We start from the raw sequence: 26,655 nt of genomic DNA on the forward strand, positions 1-26,655 counted from the left end.
GAACACGGGGCTGTTGTTGATGTCAGCCCAAGAGTTCCAGAGCATACAGGGGAAAAATTTAGACTGAGGGGGAGTGGAGGTGTAGGAAATAAGAGTTTGAGCACTGATCACTGTCCTGCATCCCAATTCCCAGAAGCAAAGCCTTGTGCAAGTGATGGAGCGCTCTCAAGAGGTGTGCAGAAAGCAGGAAGGAGCTGGCAATGATGTGTTCTCAGTTGGACCAGTTTAAGGATTACATCACAGAGTGGGCCCCACCTTGAGGCAAGGAGGCTGGCAACCAGTCTAGCAGGGCAGAAGGTGCCTCACTTCTTGATGAAGGGTACAGACAGGTGCTCATGAGTGACAGGGCAGTTGGAAGAGGGTCCTCCTGCCTAGTGAAGGAGACTGGAAGGGCCATCAACAGTGTTGCGACAGGCACAGAGCAGTGGTGGTTGCAGAGTGTACGGGCACATGAAGTGGATGGCATTGGTGCTGATGGTCTCCAAGCTGGACATCGCTATGTGGCCTTTTGGCTCTTTTCCACCCTTCAAACTGCCTGCGTTGCTTTGCCTTCTGACTATTCCTTGCCAATGGGAAGCATGAAAGAGGAGGTCAGGCTCTTTATCTCCCTTGCTTCTTCCAGGCCATTGCTGGACCCTGGCTGCACTCTCCTGGAGGGCAGAGCTGGTTTGGCGTGCTCTTCCTGTTGCTGAAGCTCTCGTTGGGTTCCCTGCCAGTTCCCCCAATCCTTGATGGCTGTCTTAACCCTGCCTATGCCATTGTGAATAGCCCCTCCATTTCACCCTCTTTAATTGTTCCATTGAGGGTCTGTCAGTTGGGAGAAGGGGTGGGGGGAATTGGTCCCAGTCTCCTACACCAACCGCTTCTCAACCCTTACCATGCACGTGTCACCTGGGCATCCTGCCCAATGCAGATTCGCCTCAGCAGGTCTGGGCAGGGTCTCAGGCTGCACTTTTAACAAGCAGCTGGCAGCAGCAGTTGGGTCAAGGAGGAGGTAGTAGGGGAGCAAGGGCTCTATAGACTTTCCTGAAGTCCTGCAAGGACTGAGGTTAGGCCTTAAGAGGGTGGTACTAAATAAAGCAAGTATCAATACTTCTTTTTTTTTTGGCAGCACTGGGGTCTGAACACAGGGTTTCATGCTTGCTAGGTGGGTGCTCTACCACTTCAATCACTCCACCAGCCACCAAGACATTATTTTTAAGATTACTAGAAAAATCCTTTTTTTTTTTTAAATCATGGCATGATAACTCAGAAATAAATTCAGCAACCGTTTTGGGAAATAATTATTTATTTTAAATATATCAGAAGCTTTGTGTTAACGAAACCCCTTTCTCCCTCAGTTTTCTTGGGCATTAAACACTTACCAGTCTTAAAACGTACAATGACATACAATTTAAGTTTACATATTTTAATTTTTCCTTTTTGACATACATTTTTAGATTTTATAACATTAACTTAGATAACACCAAATCAATAAAAATTTAAAAATTGATGTGTTGGGTTTACTTTGCAGTCCAAGTTCACAAAATAATACCTTTACCTGTATTAATAATTTGTAATAAACTTATTAATACATTGGTATTAATATTACCTATGTATGTGTTGTAAATTCTGAGTTATTACATAAAAATAGTAACTAACACAATCCCAATGTTGAGACAGAGGTTATTTTACATAGTTAAAAATAGAAAAGTTATCTTGCAATAGATTAGAATCTAACTAAAAAATATACAGTGTCTGGCTTTTATTCTGTCGTATTCTGCTTTGGCTACATGCAGAAAGCCTTTCCTCCCCACTGCTTTTAGACTTCATCTGATGCACAGGCGTTCTTCCTGTGGTATTCTAGCTGGAACCTGCAAGCCTTCCTTTTACCCAAGTATGGCGAGAAGGTCTTTGATTACACTGTACTCTCGTAGCTCCTTAGTCTTACTAGTTTTCAAAAGCTTGCACAGAAGAGAGGTGGCAGATAAAACTTGAGTACACATCAGAATCGCCTGTAGGGCTTGTTAAACCACAGAGCTGGCTCCACCCCCAGGATTTCTTTCTGGGGTAGGACTAGAGAAGCTGCAGTTCCAACATGTCCCCAGGCGCTGCTGATGATATTGGGTGGTGGACCATCCTTTGAGAATCACTGTCTTAAACAGTACTTGCCGAGACACCACCCGATGATCTAGGTGCTATGAGATGGCTACGAGTGAAGAACAGATCAGCCCAGGTCATTCCATGTCTCTTAATTCCTCCTATTTTTCCATCAAGCTGGTATCTATACTTGATATCCTAGTCTTTGGCCTTCTTCAAGTATTTTTGTTTCCTCCCAGGCCATTCCCTTTTACTAGACTTCAGAAAAATAGTTAATCCTGAGAAAGGAAACTAAGATCGGGTTTTGTTATTAGTCCTGGCAGAAATTCCAAGACATTCCTAGGCACAGACTGGTCAAGGACAACTAGAGGAAATGTTCCTTACTAGTACAAAACTCACCTTGTTTTTGAAAAATGATGGGCTGTCCCACAGACTGGAGGGAACAGAGGTGGATGTATGTCTCTTCACTCCTTACTTCCCTAAAATAAGTCTTAAATTCAGTCTTAAATTCTCTTCAACACGGAGAAACTTTAAAGTTTCTGACTGTGTCCTGGTTCTTGGCACATTTGCCCTCAGTACCATCACAACATTAAAAGTAAATAAGCAATTATACTTCCATATCACACTCAACAACTAAACACATATGGCCTAAACAACTTGCCCTACAATGCTTAGTTTCTCAAATTATTGCAAACATTTCAGGGCACGGAGTCAATGACTTTCCTTCTTAAAAATGAAAAGACAGGCCTCGTGGTGCTCACTGCAGTGCTCTTACACTGACTGTACAGAAAGAGGAGGCAAGGTAAACTTATCCCACATACATGTCACCCCAGGCCCTGCACCTGGTCTGTATTGTGAATAAGGAGACATGGGGTGGGAGAAAAAAAATGAAAACAGAATAATCTGGTGAAATAAGAGGTGATTTTTGACTTTGTGTGGGAATTAAGGCCAAGCATCGGCCTAGGATTAGAGCCATCAATTCCAGGAAAGATGGCTGAGGGGAATTGACATGTGATAATGCTTTCTAAATCTTCCTGCCCCACATGGTGCCTCCAGAGACACTTTTCAACCTATAGAACAAAAACCTGAGTCAAAAAAGATGAGCCCTACTCCACCTGTGCTCTTGTGATTTATCTATGTGATGTGTCACAGTTAATCTTGCTCCCAGTGGCTTTGAGAGAGCTCATTCTGATGATGGCTAGACTTTTTCCATCTCAATTTGCTGGTGGTAGTGCCGGGTCTGCCGCTGGCCTACATTCAGCTTGTACACAGAGCTCTTGTGCTGGCACCTGCGGTATCCCCACACTGCCCCCACACCTGCCAAGAGCAGTAGCAGGCACAGGACAGTGACAATGGTGGCAATCACAGGGCCTCTGCTGAAGCTGGGACACTGGTCACCCACACATGGCTCCAAAGTTGGAAGAAGCTCCTGCTCACTTGCACCTGGCCCAGGACCCTCCTGTCCCAAGAAGTCCTCAGACAGCAGGTATGGGAAGCTATCCTGGACCTTTGAAGCAGTAGTTTCCACTGGAAGCTGGGTGGGCACCATGTTACTTGAGGGAATGTGATTAGGCATCTGCTGGACAGCAGTTGTCTTCAGGGTTGAGGTGGTAAGTTCATAGGGTAGAGTGACCATGGGAGACTGCTCCATAGTGAATCTCCAAAGTACTGTTGACTGGTACTTGGTCAAATTGCCATCCCCACTGCGGAGACCCTCAGTATCAGACACATTCCTGGCTAAAGCCTCTTCATCTCGCATTTGAGATGGAAGAACAAGACTGTGGGTCATGTCATTGCTTGGTGTGAGCATGGTATTCCTGGGCTCCTTACTTTCCACGACGATAGGCTGATCAGGGGTTGTGAGAACATTTTCATCCAGGCTTACTGACCCATCCCCTTTGTCCTCATCATCCTCCCCTTCTGCTGCTACTTTCCTCCAAGCCCCATCTGTTACCGGGTAGCCATCTAACCAGGACCCATCACTGCTGCTCACTGCTAGATCTTCTGCCTTGCTTTCATTCCTGTTCTCTAAAGGCCCCAAGGGGCCATCAGTGCTGCCATAGGTCAGCCTGGTTTCAGGCTCACCTGGGACCAGTTTTACTCCACTGTGGTTGTCTTCAGCAGGAAACTGCTTTCTGGTGTCATCATCCACCTCCTTTTTCAACTCTGGCTTGTGGAAAGTCTCAACAGGAAGCCAGAATGAGTCCTTTTGGTTCAGTTGGGATCTTGGCAAGGCTGTGGGGACAATGCTGCCAGCACCAGGCAAGCCTGTGGCTGGCACAAAGGCCTTTTCTTGGGCTATATTTTCTTTCCCCACAGAAATGAAGACCAGACGGTCTTGTTTTGGTGTCTCCTCAGAGGTATCTCCCTGACCTTTCTCCTCTTCTGTCTCTGTCCGAGAATCTTCCATGAGCTCTCTGAATGACACAGATCTGTCATCAGGGAAATTATCTTCGTAGTCAATGTGGGCCTCAGCCTCATCTGGAAGGCAAGAGGAAGAATTTCATTAGATTCAAGAGTACAATCAGTGTAGAATACCTGGAAGGGAGGAGAAAAGCACAGGCCTGGAAGGGAACACATGATGCTGTCATTCCCTCACACATGAGGTGATGTGTGCACAGGTGACCCCAAAAACCCACAAACAGGCCACAGCAACTCATACGTGAGTTTATCAGGGACAGAAAGTCTATACTAAGCATAAAACATTAAGCATCTCTCTCTGCTAGCAATGAACAGAAAACAAAGATTTCAAATGATGCCATTTACAATAGCATAAACAACCCAACACCTAAGAATAATTTAACAAAAAGTCTGAAACGCTTCTATATGAAATGGTACAAATATTGATGAGCAAAATTAAAGACCTAAGTAAATGAGGAAATATTCCTTGATCATGTACTGGAAGGCTCAAAATTTCTACTTCTGTCCAAACTGATCTATAAAGATTTAATAGAGCTCTAAATAACAGTTAGCAAGCTGAAGCTAAAGTTTATGAAACTGCAATAAACCAGACAAAGGAACCTTGAAAAAGGAGAAAAACCTGCAGGATATGCACTACAAGATTTTAGTTTTGATAATGCTCTAGGATGACATAAGGACAGATAATTGGGACTATATTAAAACCAAGAACTGTTCACCAAAGGCCACCATGAAGAGAGGCACAGAGTTGAAGAAGGTATTGGCAATATACAACCTCCATGAGACTGGAATCCAGAACTTAAAAAGAAAACCCACAAACCAATGCTAAGTAGACAAACCATAGAAAAGTTGGCAAGATGGTTGAATTGGCTACTCATAAAACATATTTGAATAGTCATTAAATGCATAAAGATGTACAACCTCACTATTAAGAGAGAAATGCTAACTATCATTGTGAGACACCATTGCACAGCACCACAATGGCTAAAATTAAAGACTGATAATATTGAGTGATGACAGGATAGGAAGCACCATTAGTGGGTGTACGCATTGGCACAACCGCTGTGGAAAGCTGGGCAATTCTGCTAAAGTGGATTATAGGAGTGCTGCATGACACAGCGATTCTACTCCTAAATATACATTCAACAGTAGTATGAGCTGGGCATGGTGGGGCACACCTGTAATCTCAGTGTTTGAGAGGCTATGGCAGGAGGATCACAAGTACAAGACCAACTGGGCTACATAGTGAGACCTGTCTCAAAACAACAAAAAACCCAACTACCCATTGCCCCAGTAATACGTGCATATGGACACCAAAATTCATGCACAAGAATGTTTACAATAATCACAACTGTAAACACTTCAAATATTCATTAACTCCAAAGCTGATGCACAAATTATAGGATATTCATTCAATGAAAACAAGCCAACCATGACTTCTTACAACAATATGCATGCCAGAATGTCAAGCAAAAGAAGCCAGGCACAAAAGGGCCCACTCTGTGATTCATTTACACAAAGTTTGAAACTGGGCAGAATTAACCTAAGTTGTTCCAAGTTGGATGGTGGCCACACTTTGGCAGAAAGAGGGGTAATGACTGGATCTGGGCACAAGCAGGGTTTTTGGGGGTGCTAGTAACATTCTACTTCCTGACCTGTGTGATTATTAAGTCTCTTCATTAATTTTTGATAATCCTTTGATCTGTTGTCTTATAATTTGTATGTTATAATTAAGATAAAAATGCACCTTTGCAAACATCAATTTGCTCTTTGTAAGACTTCGGAGGGAATATGCTCTGAAGTGTCCTGAATCCAAATGAGTAAGGGTGAGCAGAGGCCCCACGGGTGGGAGGTCAGAAGGGAAGGGCAGCTTGATGCAACAGAATCACGACGGTCAAGAGGGCTCCAGATGCTGGACTTTCCCCTCTCTCAGTGACTTGGAAAGTCAAGTCCTACTGAAAGGCACACTTAAATATTAAAGCAGAAGCTTCCCCCACTTAATGTTGCAACTTCAAAAGAACAAAATGCCAAGGTCTGAAAGGGATGCTGTGGTGTCCTGTGGTACACTTCTGGGCCCTGAAACTAGATTTGTGTGTATCTGGCTTATTTCTAAAGACCCTCAGAGAATAAGACTCCATCTCTTGCTTATTTAAGGGACTGTACAGTTATAAATAAAATGTTTAATCCTTTCTCATAAAATTTAAGCCCATTCACTTCATTTGAGTCCTCAGGCAAAAATGGAAAAATAGCAGATGAAGAGCAAATATTGCTGATAAATGTCAAATTCATGTATGTTTTATGCTTAGGAAAGGATAACCTAGTCATTATTTCCAGGGACCTCCCACTCTGTGGTGTCCTATTCACACGTCCCCAGACAAACACTGTATCAGATAGCTGGACATCCAGTTAGCATTGTAGGATTCAAGCACAGCCCCAGGGCTGCCCATCTGCACATTTCCTCTTATGTCAGCATTCCAAGTCCTCGTTGACTTACTGCATCACTCAACGCACCTCACTGTGCACCAACCATGTATTCAGCCCTGTGCTAGCGACTGAGATCACTGGTGCACACGGCAAACTCGCCTGCCCTCATAGAGCCCAGGGGACAGCAGCTCATGTCTTCCAACCTATAGAGTTGAATTTCTAAGCTTTTGTGGTACACAGATGCTCACCCATCATGCTGAATGAGTACTAGGTTTTGCGTCGAAGGTCATATTTTAAAAAACACAATAAAGTGAAACAACAGCCACTATGACAAAACTTTCCTCTAAAATTTACACAAAAAATATAGACAAGTCATTCTGAATCCAGCTGTAGACTTAGGTAGGACCTAGGTTAAATCTAAAACCTCGGGATTTGGGTGGTTGGATTGTTTATTTGTACATGTGTTTACTGATTGGCCGTGGTAGAAGGTTTGCAAAAATGGCCACCATTCTCCATTCTTCTTTTATCAAGTACTTTCTCATGTGACTTTGCAACTCATTTATCCATCTCTGTAATCTAGCTGTAATCTAGACTTGTTAGAACTACAGCATGCAAAGGAGGTGTTGAGGCCTCCACTCTACCCGTTGGAGCCTTGCTAGCTGCTGTATGAATGAGTCCAGGATGCTAAGGATAAGAGAGCACATGGGACGAAGGTGAATGTCTCAAATGAGGCCATCTTACACCAATCAGCTCCATGTGACCTGGAAGCTGACCATGTTCACTTGTGTGAGTCCATCTAGATCAGAAGAGTCCAGCTGCCCTTGGCCTAACTGCTCACCCAAAGAACTAGAGACAAATAAATGACTGTTGTTCTAAGCCACTGAGTTTTTTTGGAGAGGCAGTGGCAAGAGAGAACATGGTCTGCCATGTGGGAAAATCTGCTTGAGGGAAGAGACCACAGGATTAGATCCATAAATGGAATAGTGCCTAGCCTATATACATATTTTTATAAATTTCTTTACTTATTTATTTACTTTTGGCAGTACTAGGTTTTGAACTCAGGGTCTTGTGCTTGCTAGGCTGATGCTCTCCCACTTGAGGTGGCACCCCCCCAGCCCTTTTGCTTTAGTTATTTTTGAGACAGGGTGACCTAGACTGTGACCCTTCTATTTATACTTCTGGCACATAGCCGGGGTGGCAGGCATGTGGCACTGTGTCCAGCTTTCATTGGTTTAGATGAGGGTCTCAATAACTTTTTGCCTGGGCTGGTCTTGAACTGTGATCCTGAGTAGCTAGGATTACTGTTGTGAGCCACTGTGCCTGGATTAAATTTATTTTTTTTTAGAAATGGAGGTCTCTTTACATGGCCCAGGCTAGCCTCAAACTCACCATCCTCCTGCTTCAGGCACTCAAGTAGCAGCTGGGATCACAAGTGTATACCACCATGCCAGCTCATATAGGTATTCTTATAGGTATTCTTGAATGAGTTGAAGAGTAAATTGTTTGGGGAGGAAAAGGAGGACAAATCTGCAGCAGCTCAGATCTTAAGCTTCTCTTCAACCCTGTCTCATAACCACTCAGAACGGAGATCTACTTCCAGAGGCCCAGTCTCCCCAAACACAGGACTGTGGGCCTGCTTCCAAGTTATGAAGAATTGATAACCAGCACCCAATCTCTCATGACACCCAAAGATGCTCTGAAAAGATGCCACTGTTGAAGAACTAGTTGGATGTACACATGGGCACACAGAGGTATACATGGGCACGTGTAACACACACACACACACACGTGTGTGTGCTAAGCACATCTATTTTCTTCTCAGCTTCTCCTCCATGCCCTGACCCCTGACCATTTTAAAAGACCATCCAAGTAGAACTTCCTTTTACTGCTGGCAGATTTCATCATAACAAAGCAGAGAGGTAATTCTTCATTAAAATCTACTCAATGCAAAAAAACTCGGCATTCCTCACAATTTTCTGCTCCTAATTTGCAACATCTAATTTGCTTTGAAAAAAAAAAAGACAGAATGTATTCTGTGGCACTGCAGAGGAAATTATTTTTGCAAAATATTATACATTCACCTGCTGTCTCCCAGATGTTCTGTTGTTGAGGATGGATACCCATGTTCTCATCTGGAACACAGCTCCCTTTCATGGGGCAAGGCAGGGAGCAGAAGCGCTCCTCAAGACACGATCTGCACTGCCATGCCTCTTGCTATACACTGCTTACTGAAGAATATTTCTCACTGCCTCAACACAGCCCCAAACACCAACCTGTCAAGAGCTCACCAACGGTTCTGTGTTATACCATGGGATTTTTGTTATTTCCGATTCTTGCCTGCATAATCCTGACACTGTATTTGTTTTCTTCCAGGTCATCAACTGTAGCTCCCTGATCGTTGGGTGTAAACAAGTAGCTTGCCCTGAACTCAGTCAGTGTGATTGGAAGGAAGCAACATTTGGACCATTGTGCCAAAGACAGCCCTTGGTGATGGGAAAGCTGGCAGGAAGTCCTATCCAGGTGCTGTGAGGGTGCTCCGGTGCTCTTTCCCTATTCTCAGAGACTCTTCCTATGATCTCTGCAGGTGCCAAAACTGATTGGTCTGTGGGTAAACAGAATTCTATCCAAACAACTAACAGCTAGAAAGCAGTGTGACTGTCAAGGAGACTCAAAATCTTCCAGCACCTCACAGTATTTGTTGCTTTGACCTATTTCTCTGTACCTCTCCCCTGGCTTCTTCTGTTTCTTCTCCCCAGACCTCACCCCATTTCCACTAGCCACAGTTCAACATGCCCCTCCCTCCATCTGCTTCCTTGTTTTTCTACCTCATCACTTGTGCTCCAAAGTATCTGAGTACACACTGGGAACACAGTGAAACTCACATGATCAGTTGGGTAGATTATAAGTCACACTTGAAGACACCTAAATGTTCCAATTGGAACTGCATCACACATGTTCCCTCTCCCATGCTAATCAAAATCAGGAAACTCGATGGGCATGGTGACACACGCCTGTAACCCCAGCACCTGGGAGGTGGAAGCAGGAAGATCTTGAGTTCTACGCTATCCCAGGCTACATACAGCATCTAAAAAGAAAAAGGCCAGGTACAGTGACTCAAGCCTGTAATTCTAGCTACTCAGGAGGAATGAGGTGCAAGGTCAGCCCAGGAAAAAAGGTTCTCAAGACCCCATCTCAGTGGTGAAAAAAGCTGTATATGGTAACATGTGCATGTCATCCCAGCTATGAGGAAGATTAGACAGGAGAATCAAGGTCCAGGCCAGCCTGGGCACAGATATGAGACCCTGTTTAAAAAAACTAGCTAAAGTAAAGAGAGCTGGGGGCATGGCTTGAGTAGAGCACCTGCCTAGCAAGTGCAAGGCCCTGAGTTAAAAAAAACCCAGTACAAAAAAAAAAAAATCACTAAAAATATGTGCACAAGTACACACACATACACACACACACACACACACACACCCAACCTGGCTTATTGAACATGAATTTTTCATTTTATTTATTATTTTTTATTAGCATATATAATTGTACAAAGTGAGGGATTTCATAGTAATATTTTCCACACATGCATAAAATGTACTTTGATCACATTCACCTCCTCTATTATTCTTTCTTATCTCCCATTCCCCAACCCTCTTCCTTTTTAATTATTTTACAGTTTTTTTCTTTTTTTTTGGAAAACAATGTTTGAGATCAAGCATCTCTGTCTTACTAAGGGATGAAGCTAGACAGAGATAGTAAAGCGTCAAATGCTTTAAGCAGGAGGAATGACAATAAAACACTTGTTATACTGTAACTGTACCTGCCTTACAAATTTTCATACGGTTTTCATTATGTGAACATGAATTTTTTAAATAGAGGAGCTTACACTACACATCAGCAGCCTCACAAAGAAAAGAAAATAATATATTGTGACAAATTTTAAAAGCTAGTTTCCAGGAGGCAAAGCATAAGATTTCAGAGCCAAGTTGAGCAAGGCCTGGCTGAGCTCCTGGGCCACTCAGGTCCTTTAGAAAGTGCACAAGGAAGTCATGAATCCAGGGGAAGAAAAGTGAGTGGAGAGAGACAGCAGGGAATCTGGAGGACGGATTCTTCCTGATAGAATCCCAAATGCCCGGACTTCCCATTGTTCAGGCAAAGGAAAACTTTGATATAGGACATTTAGCAACATTTTTGAATAAAAAGCAGAGTCCCAAAATTTTAAGACTAGTGAACCAACATAGAAGTATCTACTATTCAGCTGAGCAGTCTCCTTCTAACTTCTGTTTCCTCTTCTGGATGAAGGGGATGAAGGCAAAGAGCCTAACTTAGAGGAAATGGTAACTTTAGGAATAGAAAGAATTCTACAACTGCTTCCCATTACAGAACATAATAACTTACAGAAAGTGCGTGCGATAAAACAAACGCTCAAAGGTAACGTGATAAAATAACAGTATGTTATAAGAAGTGTGGCCGTGACCTCCAGGAACTTAAAAATCTATTATACTCTGTAAGGAGCAGAACAAATAGAGAATTTTACCAAACTGAGAAAAAGATATGCAGAGATAGATGTATTTAAGAGCCACTGCAAATGTGAAGCAGGATAAATTCACAGAAAATTACAGATACATCAAATTAAAACTGCTAACATCAAAGAGAACAACTTAAAGGCAGTCAGCAAAAAGTGATACATGACTTTCAAAAGATGGCCATAGGACCTAGTGAGTGACTTTTCAAAAGAAACAATGTGAAGATGGCTTCAGAGAGTTAGAAGAGCCACCAGCCTAGAATTTCTTACTCCGTGGAGGTATCCCAGATGGAAGCCCCAAGGCTCAGGCAGGAAAGAGCCCTGAACTGCTTGGGGATGTGTTCCCTGCGTGCTGGCCGCATGCATGTGCACATATTCATTCAACACACGAGCACAGCGCAGAAGATGGAGCGAGAGCCTATGGAGTCAAAATGTTTGAAGGCTTTAAATGATTCAGGAAATAGCAAAAGTATTAATTTGTACAAACTTTGATAAGCCAAGTGTGCCTGGCATCATTTCTACAGTTACCACTAAAAGAAGAGAAAGGGATCAAGGGGTAATTGTAATAAGAAATGCTTAGCTGTGAGTGGTAATCCCAGTTACTGGGAGGTAGAGGCGGAGGACTGTGGGTTGAAGGTCAGCCTTGGCAAAGGTAGAGAGATGAGAGATGAGAGAGATGAGAGATGACAGAGAGAGAGAGAGAGAGAGAGAGAGAGAGAGAGAATGCTTATTTAGATGATGCTTGTAAGAGGCACATTTTAAATATGAGCATACAAAGAAATTGAAAAGAAAAAAAATGCCATGAGAAGACTGACCAGCAAAGAAGACTTAAAGTGAAAAATATTCCTGGTGATAAAGAGGGCTATTTCATAAAGATAAATGTTTCAATTGAGCAGGAAGATACTAAATTCTAAAGTTATGTGGACTTACTAACATAGCCTGGGAATATATGATTCTAAATACATGAACTAAAAGGAAAAATAGATAAATCTATTATGATAGATATTTTCAATGTCTCAGAACAAGTAGAAAAAAAAGATAATAATACAGGTCAAATAATAAATTTGACCTAGGTGACACAGACAGACCACATCCGACAACTGCAGGGTAAAATTCTTTCAAGTCCACAAGGAATAATTTCTGCAAAATTGACCATAAGAGAAACAACAGTAAACTTTGAAGGCTAGAATCATACACATGTTTTCTGGCCACAGGAAATTGACAGTCAAAAAATTTCTGGGAATTTCCCATATACATGGAAATTAAAACAGGTCTAAATAATTCATGGATCAAGAAAGAGTTACAATGTAAATTAGCAAACATTCTAACTGAACAGTGATGAAAACATGACAAGTCACAACTGTGGGAAGCAGCAAAAACTCTCTGAAAATAGTTTTTCATACTTGTGTTAAAAAAGAAAATAGCTGGAAATTACATAAATCTCAAGAAGCTGGGAAGAGAAGACACAAAGAGAAATAGAGGAAGGAGACAGAAAACAGCAGAGAATAATCAAATAAAAACAAACATATAATAGAGAGGATCACCACCACCAAAAGTTGATTTTTTGAAAAGGTTAATAACATTGACTAAAAGCCCCTAGCAAAATTAAGAAACATTTAGAGAAGACACAAAAGAAAAACATCAGAGCTGGATGTAGTTCAGTGGGAGAGTGCCCTGTATTCAATACCCAGCACCAAAAAACAACCATTAGGAACAAAAAGGGACATCATCACAGAACTTTCAGATAGTAGGTAGGGTAACAAGAGGGCTCTATGATAAGTTTGTGTCCAAAAAACTAAAAATTCTAATGAAATAGACAAAATTCTACAGAAATACAAAAAAATAAAAATTCTAATGGAATAGACAAAATTCTACAGTAACACAACTTACTAAAAGTGCCACAAGAAGAAATAGAAAAATTTTATATGCCATTAATTTAATAAAATTGAGTCTGTTACACACACAATAATAGCAAAGCAAAAAATAATAGAAACCTTCAAGTTTCAAGTAGGTGGCTTTGCTATGGAATTCTGTCAATTATGTAGGAGGATAACTCCAATCTTATAAAGTCTTCCAGAGGACAGAAAAAGGAAATACTTCCCAACTTATATCCACAGAGCCCTGGTACTCAAACCTGGCAAGGACATGATGAGAAAGTACTGCAGACCAATCTCACTAAACATAGATGCAAAACATCCCAAGAAAACGTCAACAGACTGAATCCAGTGGCACATTAATACTAGTAAGCTGAGCAAGCAGTATAGGATAATACATTACACCAAGCTGGGTTTATCCCAGGAATTCACAATTAGTTTAACATCTTAAAAAGGAATTTCAGAAAAGAAGGAAAAAGGCAAATATGGTTGATGTACTTTCTATACAAAAATGAATACAAAATATTTAAACCATTGAAATCACCATAAGAAGGGGACTAGGGTAGAAAGGAGAAAAATGGTGATGAACCAACTCAGGATATAATACATATGCACGTGGAAATTTCACAATGAAACTCCTGTACAGCTATCTTACACAAACTAAATGTCTTTTTCCAAAAATGGAGAACAGGAAGGTAAAACAGGTCCTATCTGGGGAGCTGGCACCAGTGGGAAGGGGGAGGATATAAGGAAAGGGTGTAGGAGGATGAATATGGTAGAAATATTATGTATTTATGTATGTAAGTGGGAAAATGAGACTTGTTGAAACTATTCCAGGAATGGGGGGAGGGAGAATAAAGGAGAATGATGGAGGGGGTGAATTCAACTATGATCTATCATAGGTACTTTTGTAAATGTCACAACGTACCCCAAGTACAACAATAATATGCTAATAAACAATAAAAATAAAAAGGAGTTTCAGAAAAGCATCTGACCAAATTCAATGGGATAAAAACTCTTAGAAATGAGAAATATAAGAAAACTTCTTCAACCTGATATTAAAAGCATCCAAAAACTGACTGAAAAAGGAAAGGATTACAATCACATGGTACCACATGGACGAATGCTGAGGGCATTATATGAAATGAAATAAGCCAATCACAAAGAGACAAACACCACAGGATTCCAACATCAGTCAAATTACAGAAATGGAGAGTAGAAAGGTGGTTACCCAGCCTCAGGAGGGAGGGGGCAGGAGACGCTGTTGTGTAATGGAGTACTCCTCAGCAAAGAAAAAGGATCACCAATAGCCTCAGGGAATATGGATGTGTCTCACAGACCTAAAAGCCACACACAACAGTACACACTGTAGACTTCCCCGTACATGAAATTCAAGCAGGGGAAAGGTGCTTATGTTAATGGGGTCAGAAGTGTGGCCATGTTCCCAAGGAGATGCGCCTGGAGGGGAGCACTAGGAACTGGGTTGTGGGAATGCTGCTTCTTCACCTGCGTGATGACTATGGCTGTGCTTATGGTAGGGGAACTTGTTGAGCTCTGTCACCTTTGATCACAAAATAATTCAACTGACATCCAGGCAGAAAGGCACATCATACACAAGGACAAAGACCAGATCTGACTTGCCTTAAACTCTACCTCAGCATGTTCAATAGAAGAGAAAAAGAACAATGTCTACGATCTTCTTTCTTTTTCTTTTTTGTGCTGCTGGGGATCAAGCTTTCCACACCTCCAGCTCAATGGCTATAATCCTGAGGGAAAGAAAATGTGATGCAGCAATGCTGTGCTTTGTGAGATGTCTCTTGATTTTATGTGGAGTGACACAAGATGTCTGGACTTTGAAGTATTTCAAGAACATAGCACACTGTGTGATTTCTTGCCTGTGTTACTTATGTTAAGCTGCAAGCCAGTAGCTGCTGGCATTCCAATTCTTAATTCACAGCCCAGGGTGGACAGCCAGTGTTCTCACCAAGAAACACACCTTCCAGATGTAGCTCCTATGTCTGTATCTTTTTGTTTTTTCTTATTGTGTCAGGGTCTTGCTATATAGCCCAGGCTGTCCTTTATTCTCTTGCCTCAACCTTGCAAGTAGCTGGGATTACAGGCCTCTGTTATCATGCCTGGCTTTATTATCTGTATCTTGATTAAGACCATCGCTTTGGGGCCTGGTGGTACATGCCTATAATCCCAGCTATGTGTTAGGTAGAAATGTGGGGATGTGGGCCTGAGGCCAGCCCCAGGCAAAACCTGGAGACCCTATCTTAAGAATAAAAGGGCAGGGTTTAGGGCTCAAGTTGTAGAATGACTGACTAGCAAGGCTGAGGCCCTGAGTTCAAATCCCAGTAAGAACAACAACAATAACAAAACATTGCTTTTCCAATCAGAAACTTGAATACCCAAAATGGGTTTCTACTGGTAAAATTAGTGTCTATTAATTGCCATGATAAATATTAGAAATGGGCTCTTATTGGTTAAATACAAGGTATGCAGTGGTGGCTTACACACACACACATAATCCTGGTTAACTCAAGATGCAAAGATCAGGAGAATCATGGTTCAAGGCCAGCCCAGGTTAAAAGGTTCATGAGACGCCCATCTCAATCAATGGCTGGGTGCCTTTCATCCCAACTGTATGGGGAAGCATAAATAGGAGGATGGTGGTTTAGGTTGGCCTCAGGCAAAAACTCTAGGGCCTACTGAAAAATAACTAAAGCAAAAGAGGGCTGGGGGTGTGGCTCAAGTGATGGCCCTGAGTTCAACCCCCAATATTGCCAAAAGAAAAAAGAAAAAAAAAAGAAATGTATGTATGATATAGGACCTAGCTAGAGGTATTTTAGAGACACTTTGAACCCTTAAATGAACAAGGTAAAACCCATTTGGATTTTTTTTTTTGTGATGCAACTGGCATTTGAACTCAGGGTTTTATGCCTATAAGGCAGGCGCTCTACTACCTGAGGCACACCTCCAGTCCATTTTGCTCTGGATTTTTCAGAGATGGAGTATTGTGAAGTATTTGCCCAGGCTGGTCTTAAACCTTGATCCTCTCAACCTCAGCCTCCCAAATAGCTAGGGTTACAGGCATGAACCATCAGTGCCTGGCTCCATCTGAATTTTAATGGTGCTGAGCACTTGGACCCCACATGGTCTCTTTGGGACTAATGTGTCACACTCCAGAACAGTGGGAATGAACATTTACCTATCAGCATCCATCCAGAATACCCACCCATCACCCTGCTCTGGTCACACCACCTGCTCTCATCACACAGCCTGTCCAACTCCCGCTTAGTACAAGAACTCTCTGGGAACAACATGCCCTCTGTGTCCCCACTGTACAATATGGGACACAGCAGTTAACAGATACTCCATAAATATTTGTTGAATGAACAAACAAGTGAGTGAAGAGCTAAATAAGTGATGGAAGCCAGTTTTTATAAAGCTTGTTTCAGTTTGGGAATCTGTCAGCCAGGACCATTCTATTTATGTCGGAGGCAAAAATGAGAAATGGCTTTGAGTTCCAGGGTTGAGCATAACCACTGTCTGCTCAATTCCTCCTCCTCATGACCTACCTCATGAGCTTAAATATGTTGTGAAATTGAAAAGCACCTGAAACATGGCAAGAGATGAGACTGTTCTCCATTCTTACCCCTCCTGATGCAGGAAACACTGGCCAGATGTAGAATGCTACAGCTGAGAATTTGAGAAAGGCTGCGGGGGGTGGGGGGGTGTTTTGACCCAGACCCTCAGTCCTAGTTTGCTGTGTGTGTGTGTACATGCCAATGCATGTGGGACGTTCAGCCTGCAGAGCTCCCCAAGGCTACAGCACTCCCAGAGGGAAACCCAGGACCATAAGCCAAGCTCTTCCTCTCTCCCCAGGTTTGTAGGTCAAGCTCCTGGCTCCAAAACAGGTTCTCACTACAGCCTATGACCTTAAATGAGGACAAAGACCAGTGAGTGTTTACAAACACCCTCCTCCTGAGAAAGTATTCCAAGCCTGTTTTTCTCCTGGAAAACAGGAACAGTTGTTACTCACTGAATCTCAACCAAAAAGTGCATTCTGCTCACAAGCTGGAGAAGCCCTTTGCCATGGAAGTGCTACTTGTCTCTCCACCCCTCCACACTCTGGAGTAGAGTATGTGGCTCTGATTCCAGTCTCCAGTGTCCCTCAGCATCACTCCACACCACCACCACCACCACCATCAAACCTTCACAGGGCCTTCAACTTAGACAAGCAAGTCTTAGAAATGGAAGCTTCGTGGGTTCTCCTGGCTAAAACCCATGCACTTCTATGTCTCTGCTACTTTTGGAAAACAGGTCTCACACAGAAGTCAGGAGTAAACGAAGGAGGCTGGCCTGTGTACTGCAGCTTTTCTTCTCTCTTCTTTTCTTAAAAAAATAAATTTTATTGTGTACATTTAAAACATACAACATGCTGTTTTGGACACACAGATAATAAAAAGGGCACTACTACAGTGCAGCACGCCAACATATCTAGCACCTCACACAGTTAGCAACTTTTTTGTTATTTTTGTACAAGAGCAGCTAAAATCTACCCAAGTTACTTATAGTTCTCTCTCCCCTCTCCCTCACCCCTTTCTCTTTCTGGCAGTCCCCGGGGTTGAACTCAGGGCCTTGCATTTGCTAGGCAGGCTCTACTACTTAAGTCACTCAGCAAGCCTTCTCATACTTCTCTTGTCTAAATTTCTATGTTTTAGCCAGGCACAGTCAGTTTACCTGGAGTCCCAGCTACTTGGGAGGCTTGAGGCAGGAGGCTGGCTGGAGTCAAAGAGTTTGAGGCCAATCTGGACAACATAGAGACCCTCTCTCTCTCTCTCTCTCTTTCTGACTTGCACCCCCCCTCACCACCCTCCACCTCTAACACTCACTGCTTTGCTGTCTCTGTTTCTCCATGCCCTCATTTCTCACCAGGGTGGGACATGGGCAGGGGCAAAGTATACAGGTTGAGCCTTGGGGTTTCTCCTAAAGCTGCCCTGGCTCATCTTTTTCATGTCCCTGAACTTCAGGAAGCCCACACACATCTTCTTTTTTCCTCTGGTCTTGGCTACACAGCCGTTAAAAATAGTAATTTAAAAAAAGACTACCAGACATGCCAGAAATAACCAATGGTTCAGTGAGCCTCTGAACAAATATGGTAATATTGACAAGAAAATTCTAAATTCAGTCTCATGCTTGGTTCTGTGAAGAAAATGAAGTCCAAAAGATGGAGAAAAACACAGACTGAAGTTAATTTAAGAAAACAAAAGAATGTCTTTAGAAAAGAGAGAGCAGAGGAACTTACTGAGAGAACTAGTTTGGGGGTGAGCTGTGCTGATGTCCTGCTTTTCCAGGAGTTTTGCGGCTCCTGGAGGAAGGACACCCATGGGATGCCAACATTGGAGTGAGGTTAAATCCTGGCTCTGTTTTCTTATGGCTGTGTGACACAGGCAAACCACTGAATCTTCTTGTACCTCAATTTTCCCATTTGTAAATTGGAGCCAGCCATTTCTATTCTCAGACTTATAAAGATTAATCGAGACAAAGTTTGAAAAACCTCTATCGTGGAAAGGGGCATGGGTGACTTGGGCATGATGGGAATTTCTATATTCTGTTGTGCTGGCTTCATGGGTGTAGCCACCCATGATAACTCAGATAATCTTATACTTTAAATGGGTATGGTTTACTGAATGCAAATTAGAGTTGAATGCAAATTAGGCTTAAAAACCATCAATTTCCAGAACAGAGATGTCATGGAGCAAGTGTCTGATTCATGACAGCTCTTTTCTCAGGGACAAACTGGGGTGTGTGTCTTGTTTCCATGGCTGAGCCAAGCCAGCGGAGGGAAGAAGAAAGGCTGAACACTTGTTAATAACTCAGAGGCAGTGGGGCTGGGAGAAGGAGGTCAAGTCTGGTGCTAATCACTTTTCTGATACCACAGACCAGAAACTCTAGAACATGGGGCAGAAGGTCTTGGTTGGCCTTTCTGAGCTTGTCTTAACACTTGGTTAAGATGCCCTGAGGCAAGTCTTCAACATGGACCAAGTCTCCAATCTGTGAGTCTCACTTCCTGGGTTATCAGCCTTAGGCTCCCCTTGCCAGAAGCTGTTCTCTCCCACACCCATAGGATGAATGTCCTCAACTGGAATAGGCAGAAGTCATAGAACCTCTACATACTGAAGTGAGGAGGGAACAGAGGTGTTGAAGGTGGTGTGAGACCAAAAGTGGTCAGTGTACCCCCAGGAATCATGAAGGCACCCGATGAGGTAGACACTGGGATCATGTGGCCAGGGGGAGAGACTGTTCTTAGGGTGCCAACGGTCAAAGAGAAAACATAGCCTTGAAGATGGACTTGAGACTTGGCATAGGAAGAAGCCCAGAGGCAACCAGACTTAGCATGGAAATCTCTGGCAAACTTGCTTAAGGAAGATTTTTCCGTAATTAGAGCAACAACCAATCATTGTTTGATACTGAGCACATTACAGAGGTATGCCAGACATTTCCTGCTGCCAAGCTGGAATGGAAACCAAGAAGAAGATGTGTGGATTTGGACAGGAGAATGGAAGACTAAATGGCCAGATCCAGACCAGGCGTCTAGAGTCCAAAGCCAGAGAAAACCAACGCACAGAAGGGAGAAAATGGAAGGCAAAATAAGTCCTCACCCAGAACCCCATGGGGTAACTCTATATGATAAATAAAATTATCATTTTCTCCTAAGAGTAAATTAAAGCTAAGGAGGGTCAAGAGAATTGTTCAGCCTCCACTTCTAATTTTTTCTATCATTTAAATAAACTCAAATCTCTTTGATAAACTATTTCAAAAATAACAAAAGCAAGTGGTTGAGCAAAAGAAGCTTACAACCTCTCTGGATCCCTGATCTTTTTCCAGGTCTACCATTGTGTCTTCCCTGGTCCTCATCGTGAACAGCAGTCCTCCTCACTCCTGCATCACTGCATGGCTATGAAGGTGGTGCACCCCTCACTCATTAATCACACTACACACAGCCACCAGAATCCCCTGCACACTGGAAGCTCTCATTCCCTTGATATCTGCAGGCTCTGAATCCATTGAGCTCTTGTGTCTGGACTCGCCTTCTTTAAAACAACACCGTGCTTTCTCGCTCCCCGCTACCTCCTCATCTTCTGTTCCACTGTTGCCTTTGAGGCTCCCAATTACTAGGGTTTGCTTTCGGGTGGGACAGTGCATGATTCAGCACTTAGGATTCTGCCAGATTATAGGACATGGAATGAGTGAACAGATCAAGGGCCAATCAGTGTTATTATCCATAGCCAGGTAGGTCCACCTCTAACCTTTGTCTGACCCACTCTCCCTAAAATGACTTTTCTCCAATTTGAAGCAGTTCCCTAATCAAAAAAAGTTGATGTTCACTAGACAAAATAAATGTGCAAAGTAAGTGAAGTATTGGTGACAATATTCTTGTAACACACGCAGAGATTTCTGACAATGACACAGCCACTTTAAATGTTCATTCTACAAAGCAATGAGCACTGAAAAAATCTCTATACCCCACCAAGTGGAGAAGCCAGGGTACCTTTCCATAGCTCTAATGGCTTTGCAGCTCTGTGCCACAGTGAGAAAATAAACACCATTTCTAACACACAGACTTGCATTTAGTTCTCATTCTGCCAGGGCCAGTAAACACCCATCTGGCTGGTGGGTGTGACTCACTGGATGGTGTGACTACAGCACCTTATGAGAATGTTAGGACCTCAGGGTGAGGGTGGATGCCACTGTTCCACTGTCCTCTAGCACTTGCCCCAATCTGAAACTTCTTTTTTATTACTAGCATGTAGATACACTGAGGCAAGCTTTTAGAGGCGTTTGTAAAAATTCAATAGGAAAAATTTATATCTATTTACTTTAACAATAAATTGTGTTTATATTTGGAATCTTAATTTTATTTGTATAATAGTTAATTTTCATTGCATTTTACTAAAGTATTAGTCTGCAATGACTATAAAAAAGTTTATAATAACTAGATCCATGTATATCACCCTATACCAAGATTAACTCAAAATGGATCAAGGATCTTAATATCATACCCCAAACTCTTAAGTTGATACAAGAAAGAGTAGGAAATACTCTGGAGTTAGTAGGTATAGGTAAGAACTTTCTCAATGAAACCCCAGCAGCACAGCAACTAAGAGATAGCATAGATAAATGGGACCTCATAAAACTAAAAAGCTTCTGTTCATCAAAAGAAATGGTCTCTAAACTGAAGAGAACACCCACAGAGTGGGAGAAAATATTTGCCAACTATACATCAGACAAAGGACTGATAACCAGAATATACAGGGAACTTAAAAAACTAAATTCTCCCAAAACTAATGAACCAATAAAGAAATGGGCATGTGAACTAAACAGAACTTTCTCAAAAGAAGACATTCAAATGGCCAGAAAACACATGAAAAAATGCTCACCATCTCTAGCAATAAAGGAAATGCAAATTAAAACCACACTAAGATTCCACCTCACCCCTGTTAGAATAGCCATCATCAGCAACACCACCAACAACAGGTGTTGGCGAGGATGCGGGGAAAAAGGAACCCTCTTACACTGTTGGTGGGAATGTAGACTAGTACAACCACTCTGGAAAAAAATTTGGAGGCTACTTAAAAAGCTGGACATCGATCTACCATTTGATCCAGCAATACCACTCTTGGGGATATACCCAAAAGACTGTTACTCCAGAGGCACCTGCACATCCATGTTTATTGCGGCACTATTCACAATAGCCAAGTTATGGAAACAGCCAAGATGCCCCAGCGCTGACGAATGGATTAAGAAAATGTGGTATCTATACACAATGGAATTTTATGCAGCCATGAAGAAGAACGAAATGTTATCATTCGCTGGTAAATGGATGGAATTGGAGAACATCATTCTGAGTGAGGTTAGCCTGGCTCAAAAGACCAAAAATCGTATGTTCTCCCTCATATGTGGACATTAGATCAAGGGCAAACACAACAAGGGGATTGGACTATGAGCACATGATAAAAGCGAGAGCACACAAGGGAGGGGTGAGGATAGGTAAGACACCTAAAAAACTAGCTAGCATTTGTTGCCCTTAATGCAGAGAAACTAAAGCAGATACCTTAAAGCAACTGAGGCCAATAGGAAAAGGAGACCAGGAACTAGAGAAAAGGTTAGATTAAAAAGAATTAACCTAGAAGGTAACACCCACGCACAGGAAATCAATGTGAGTCAATGCCCTGTATAGCTATCCTTATCTCAACCAGCAAAACCCCTTGTTCCTTCCTATTATTGCTTATACTCTCTCTACAACAAAATTAGAGATAAGGGCAAAATAGTTTCTGCTGGGTATTGAGGGGGGGGGAGCGGGAGGGGGTGGAGTGGGTGGTAAGGGAGGGGGTGGGGGCAGGGGGGAGAAATAAACCAAGCCTTGTATGCACATATGAATAATAAAAGAAAAATGAAAAAAAAAAGTTTATAATAGTCCACAGACTTAGAAAAGTAGTGAAACAAACAAAAACAGTAAACTATTCGTTTGAGACATTCCAAGCTGGGTGTGGTGGTGTGTACCTATAATCCCAGCACTTGGGAAGCAGGGGCAGGAGGATTTCAAGCTTGAGGCCAGCATGGACTATATAGTGAGACCCTGTCCCAAAAAAACAAAAGAGAGAACTCCAAGAGTGAAGAGATAAACCACAGAATGGGAAGATTTGTTTTTCAGGTTTTTTTTCTGTGTGTGTGTGTGTGTGTGTGTGTGTGTGTTGTGGTGCTGGGGATGGAATCCAGGACCTTGTGCATGCTAGGCAAGAGCTATACCCCTAGCCTGGGAAACAATATTTGCAACACATTAATTATAGATATAAAATGTAAAAATCTTCTATAATATGTAAATAACTAATTCAAACCCATTAGAATAATAGGCAAAGTACTTCAATTTTTTAAAGCTGTACTAGGATTTAACTCAGACGCTCTATCGCTTGTGCCACTTCCCCAGTCCTTTTTGCTTTAGTTATTTTTTGGATAGGATCTCACGTTTTTGCCTAGGCTGGCCTGGATCTCTATCCTCCTACTTACATCTCCTGTGTAGCTGGAATGACAGGTGCAGACCACCACACCCAGCTTTATTGGTTGAAATGGGGTCTTGCTAACTTTTTGCCCAGGCTGCCCTCAAACTATGATCCTCCAGATCTCCCCTCTCCCGAGTAGCTAGAATTACAAGCGGGAGCCACTGTGCCCAGCCTTGAAACAGAATTTGACATGAGGAAATTTTAATGCCTGATGGACATGTGACTGCTCAGCCTCACTGTGATCAGAGAAATGAACATCAGGACTGCAGTTACCACAGAGCAGTGGTCAGAGGGCAACCCTAAAGGTTGCTGAGGATGCTGAGCAGGGGAGTCAACTGACAGAACTACTTTAGGAAATCCCTTCACAGCATCCACTAAAGCTGGACACCACCTACTCCATGGCAGCAATCCCACTCCAGGAATGGATAAGGAAATGCCTACATGTTAACCAAATCACCAGGACGATACCCATCATGGCAGCATAGCAACATGAAAACAAACCCAACAGCAGACTGGGTAAGCTGGTGTGTTCACACTATGGATAGTAAGTAGCGGTGAGGCTAACAAACCATAGCTTCCAACAAACAATGTCAACCAACCATGGGGAACTGACAGCACCCTAGGAACTGTTCTGGTTCCTCACAGGACCTGCAGACATCCAAGGACAAACTGTCATATAATTCAGTAAGGCCACGGTGGCGGCACTGCAGTCTTTCTCCTTAGTAGAACAGTACTCGGGTGTCATGGAAAATCAGGAGTGGGTCCCTGAAGGAGTCTGGAGTGGGAGGAGCCCTGTGTGACTAGGAACACTTCAAGGTCTGGCATGAGGTCCACCATGTTTAGAAGACCCACAAAGGCTGAGATCTCTGTTAACAACCCCCAGCGTAGCTCTTGAGGTTCTCATAAGGGTCATGCCCAGATACAGTAATCACCACACTCAGGGGTGGGCTTCCTTTCACCTGTTCATCACAGTTCTCCCAGCCCAGTTTGCCAGTCAGGGATCCCTTTTATCAGAAGTGGTGTTGCTTGGGTACCACAGCTGATGTTCTACTATGAGTGGTTTTCCAGGGGAATAAGCAAGCAAGCTAACACAGTCAACTCATTCTTAAAGAAGAAGGGAGGGTTTTGTTAAGCCTGTACACCCAGACAGGAAGAACAGAGTTCAGTGTGGCTATGCTGCTTTTGTAATGCTCCAGGGATCCCCAGGCCAGGCAGAGATACTGCCAGGTCCAGAGCTCAGAAGGATGATCTGAAAGTCTCCTCTCAAGGCACCATCGTGGAGAAGAGGCCACCACATACAGCCAGCAGAAGTGGAGCCCTCTGCCAGCACCATATGGTCTCTTTGTGGGCAGGGGACACGGCCAGCCCTAGGGAAGCTTACCTTTCCCGCAGGCCTGCACCAGGCCATACCATTCCCCACAGCTGTTACACAGCAAGGTGAAGGCCGGTTCTTGATGGCTGGCAGTGGGCCCCGGGGCACACACATACAGGAGCTCATCCCCCATCTCCAAGCCAGTGTGGCCCTGCAGGATGGTGTGTGGGAAGGAAGGTGGGTCTCCACATGGCCTCTCTGAGGAAAAGGAATCACAGTCAGCTTCTCCAAACTGTGCAGAACGTTTTCAGCCTGGCAGGAAACAAACTTTAAGAAGAACCATTCCATTCTCATCTCTTCTCCATGGAGTGCCACCTTTTTCTCATTCACCCTGGCAATCTCGGGACTGGCAGAATTCCTGGCACGGATGAGGCACTCAAAAAATACTTGTTGAATAAATCAATGTGGTACCAAGTACAAAAACTTAGTATTTTTAAATCACCAGATGACATTACCTCCTGCTGTCTCCTTAAAAGGATGACCCAGAGACACACGCTTAGCAGCAGGTACTTGTTCCTCATTTGCATAAGTGAATAAGTACACTGTGAAAAGCTAAATGTTAGACCATATGGTACAAGGGAAGGTGCCTCTTCCCTCCCTCAACCTGGACGCCAATGATAACCAGCCACCAAAAGATAGATAGATGCTCAGAGGTGAAGGTTAAGTGTATATAAAAAATCTATATGGTATTTTTTTAACAAAAGTGGGATTAAGTTGTATGTATTATTGAGTACTCTCTTTGTATTTTAATTAATAAGCTGTATTTTAGAGAAGCTTTAAGTTCACAGCAAAACTGACAGGAAACTACAGAGATCCCATATGCCCACTTTCCTGCCCCCACCAACCTCCCACACTAGCAGTGTCCCCCACCATGGTGGTATACTTGTTACAAACTAGGAGCCTACACAGACAGTCCTCCCAAGGTGCAGGGCTTCCCGTGGCTCACTCTGGAGTCTACGCAATGCTTCATGGCATGCCTCCCCCACTCAGAGCAGCTTCCCTGTCCTGAAAAGCCTGTGTACTGTGCTTATTCATCCCTACCTTCCACACCCAGGCAACCATTGCTCCTTTCACCAAAGAGCAGGACTGCTGGATCGTGCGGAAGAGAACCACTTCTGTAAGAAATTGCCAAATTGTCTCCCAAAGTGGCCGAGCCACTTTCCATTCCAGCGGCAGTAAGTGACAGTCCCTGCTACTCCACATCCTCATCAGCCTTTGGGACTGGCGGGTCCCAGCTTTTGGCCATTCTGGTAGGTGTGCAGCGGTACCTGTTATAATTTGCGATGCTCTGATGACATGATGTTCAACATCTTTCGAGGGCTCACTTGCCACCTGTGCATCTTTTTCTTTGGTGAGGTGTCTGTTCAGGTATTCTGTCCACTTTTAACCAAGCTGTACATTTTATTACTGGTGAGTTTAAAGAGTTCTTTGTTTTTCATAGTAATTATTATTATTATTTTTAGTGGCGTTGGGAGTTTTAACTCTGGGCCTCATGCTTGCTAGGCAGGCATTCTACCACTTGAGCCACTCCACCAGCCCTTTGTGTTGGGTGTTTTTGAGATCGAGTTCTGTGAGCTATCTGCCCAGGCTGGCTTCGAACAGTGATCCTCCTGATCTCTGTCTCCTGTATAGCTAGGATTACAGGCGTGAGCCACCAGCGCCTGGCCTCACGGCAAATCTTTGTTAGATATTTCTTTTGAAAATATTTTCCCCAGTCTGTGGCTTGTCTCCTCATATTGTTGACTTTGTCTTTTGTAGAACAGAAAAAAATTTAATTTTAGCAAGACCAGCTTAGCAATTATTTCTTTCATGGATCATACCTTTAGTGTCCTATCTAGAAGGTCATTGATATACCAAGGTCACTCAGGTTTTCTCCTATGCTATCTTCTAGCATTTTGTATT

The 26,655-nt window shown here is 43.0% G+C and overlaps 1 protein-coding gene and 1 non-coding gene across 5 annotated transcripts in view; one reads left to right on the forward strand and one right to left on the reverse strand.

The window, feature by feature from the left end:
- Positions 1-1,134: 1,134 nt before the first annotated feature.
- Positions 1,135-26,655, reverse strand: part of Susd5 (sushi domain containing 5) — a 52,255-nt gene continuing 26,734 nt past the window's right edge. For 2 of the 4 annotated variants that reach the window (XM_074074076.1, XM_074074075.1), the window contains exons 4-5: positions 24,763-24,951; positions 1,139-4,560 (exon numbers count right to left, since the gene is read on the reverse strand). In XM_074074076.1, the coding sequence (XP_073930177.1) occupies positions 3,278-4,560; positions 24,763-24,951 (1,472 nt within the window). In that variant the 3' untranslated portion in view covers positions 1,139-3,277. Of the gene's footprint in view, positions 4,561-24,762; positions 24,952-26,655 lie in introns of all 4 variants that reach the window. The other 2 variants (XM_020166749.2, XM_074074074.1) reach the window with 2 other exon arrangements.
- LOC141423752 (small nucleolar RNA SNORA51) lies at positions 2,824-2,951 on the forward strand. Its single transcript, XR_012448570.1, has one exon. It is a non-coding gene; the product is annotated as a small nucleolar RNA SNORA51 (small nucleolar RNA).

This window comes from Castor canadensis, chromosome 5, assembly GCF_047511655.1.
Source record: "Castor canadensis chromosome 5, mCasCan1.hap1v2, whole genome shotgun sequence".
NCBI lineage: Eukaryota > Metazoa > Chordata > Mammalia > Rodentia > Castoridae > Castor > Castor canadensis.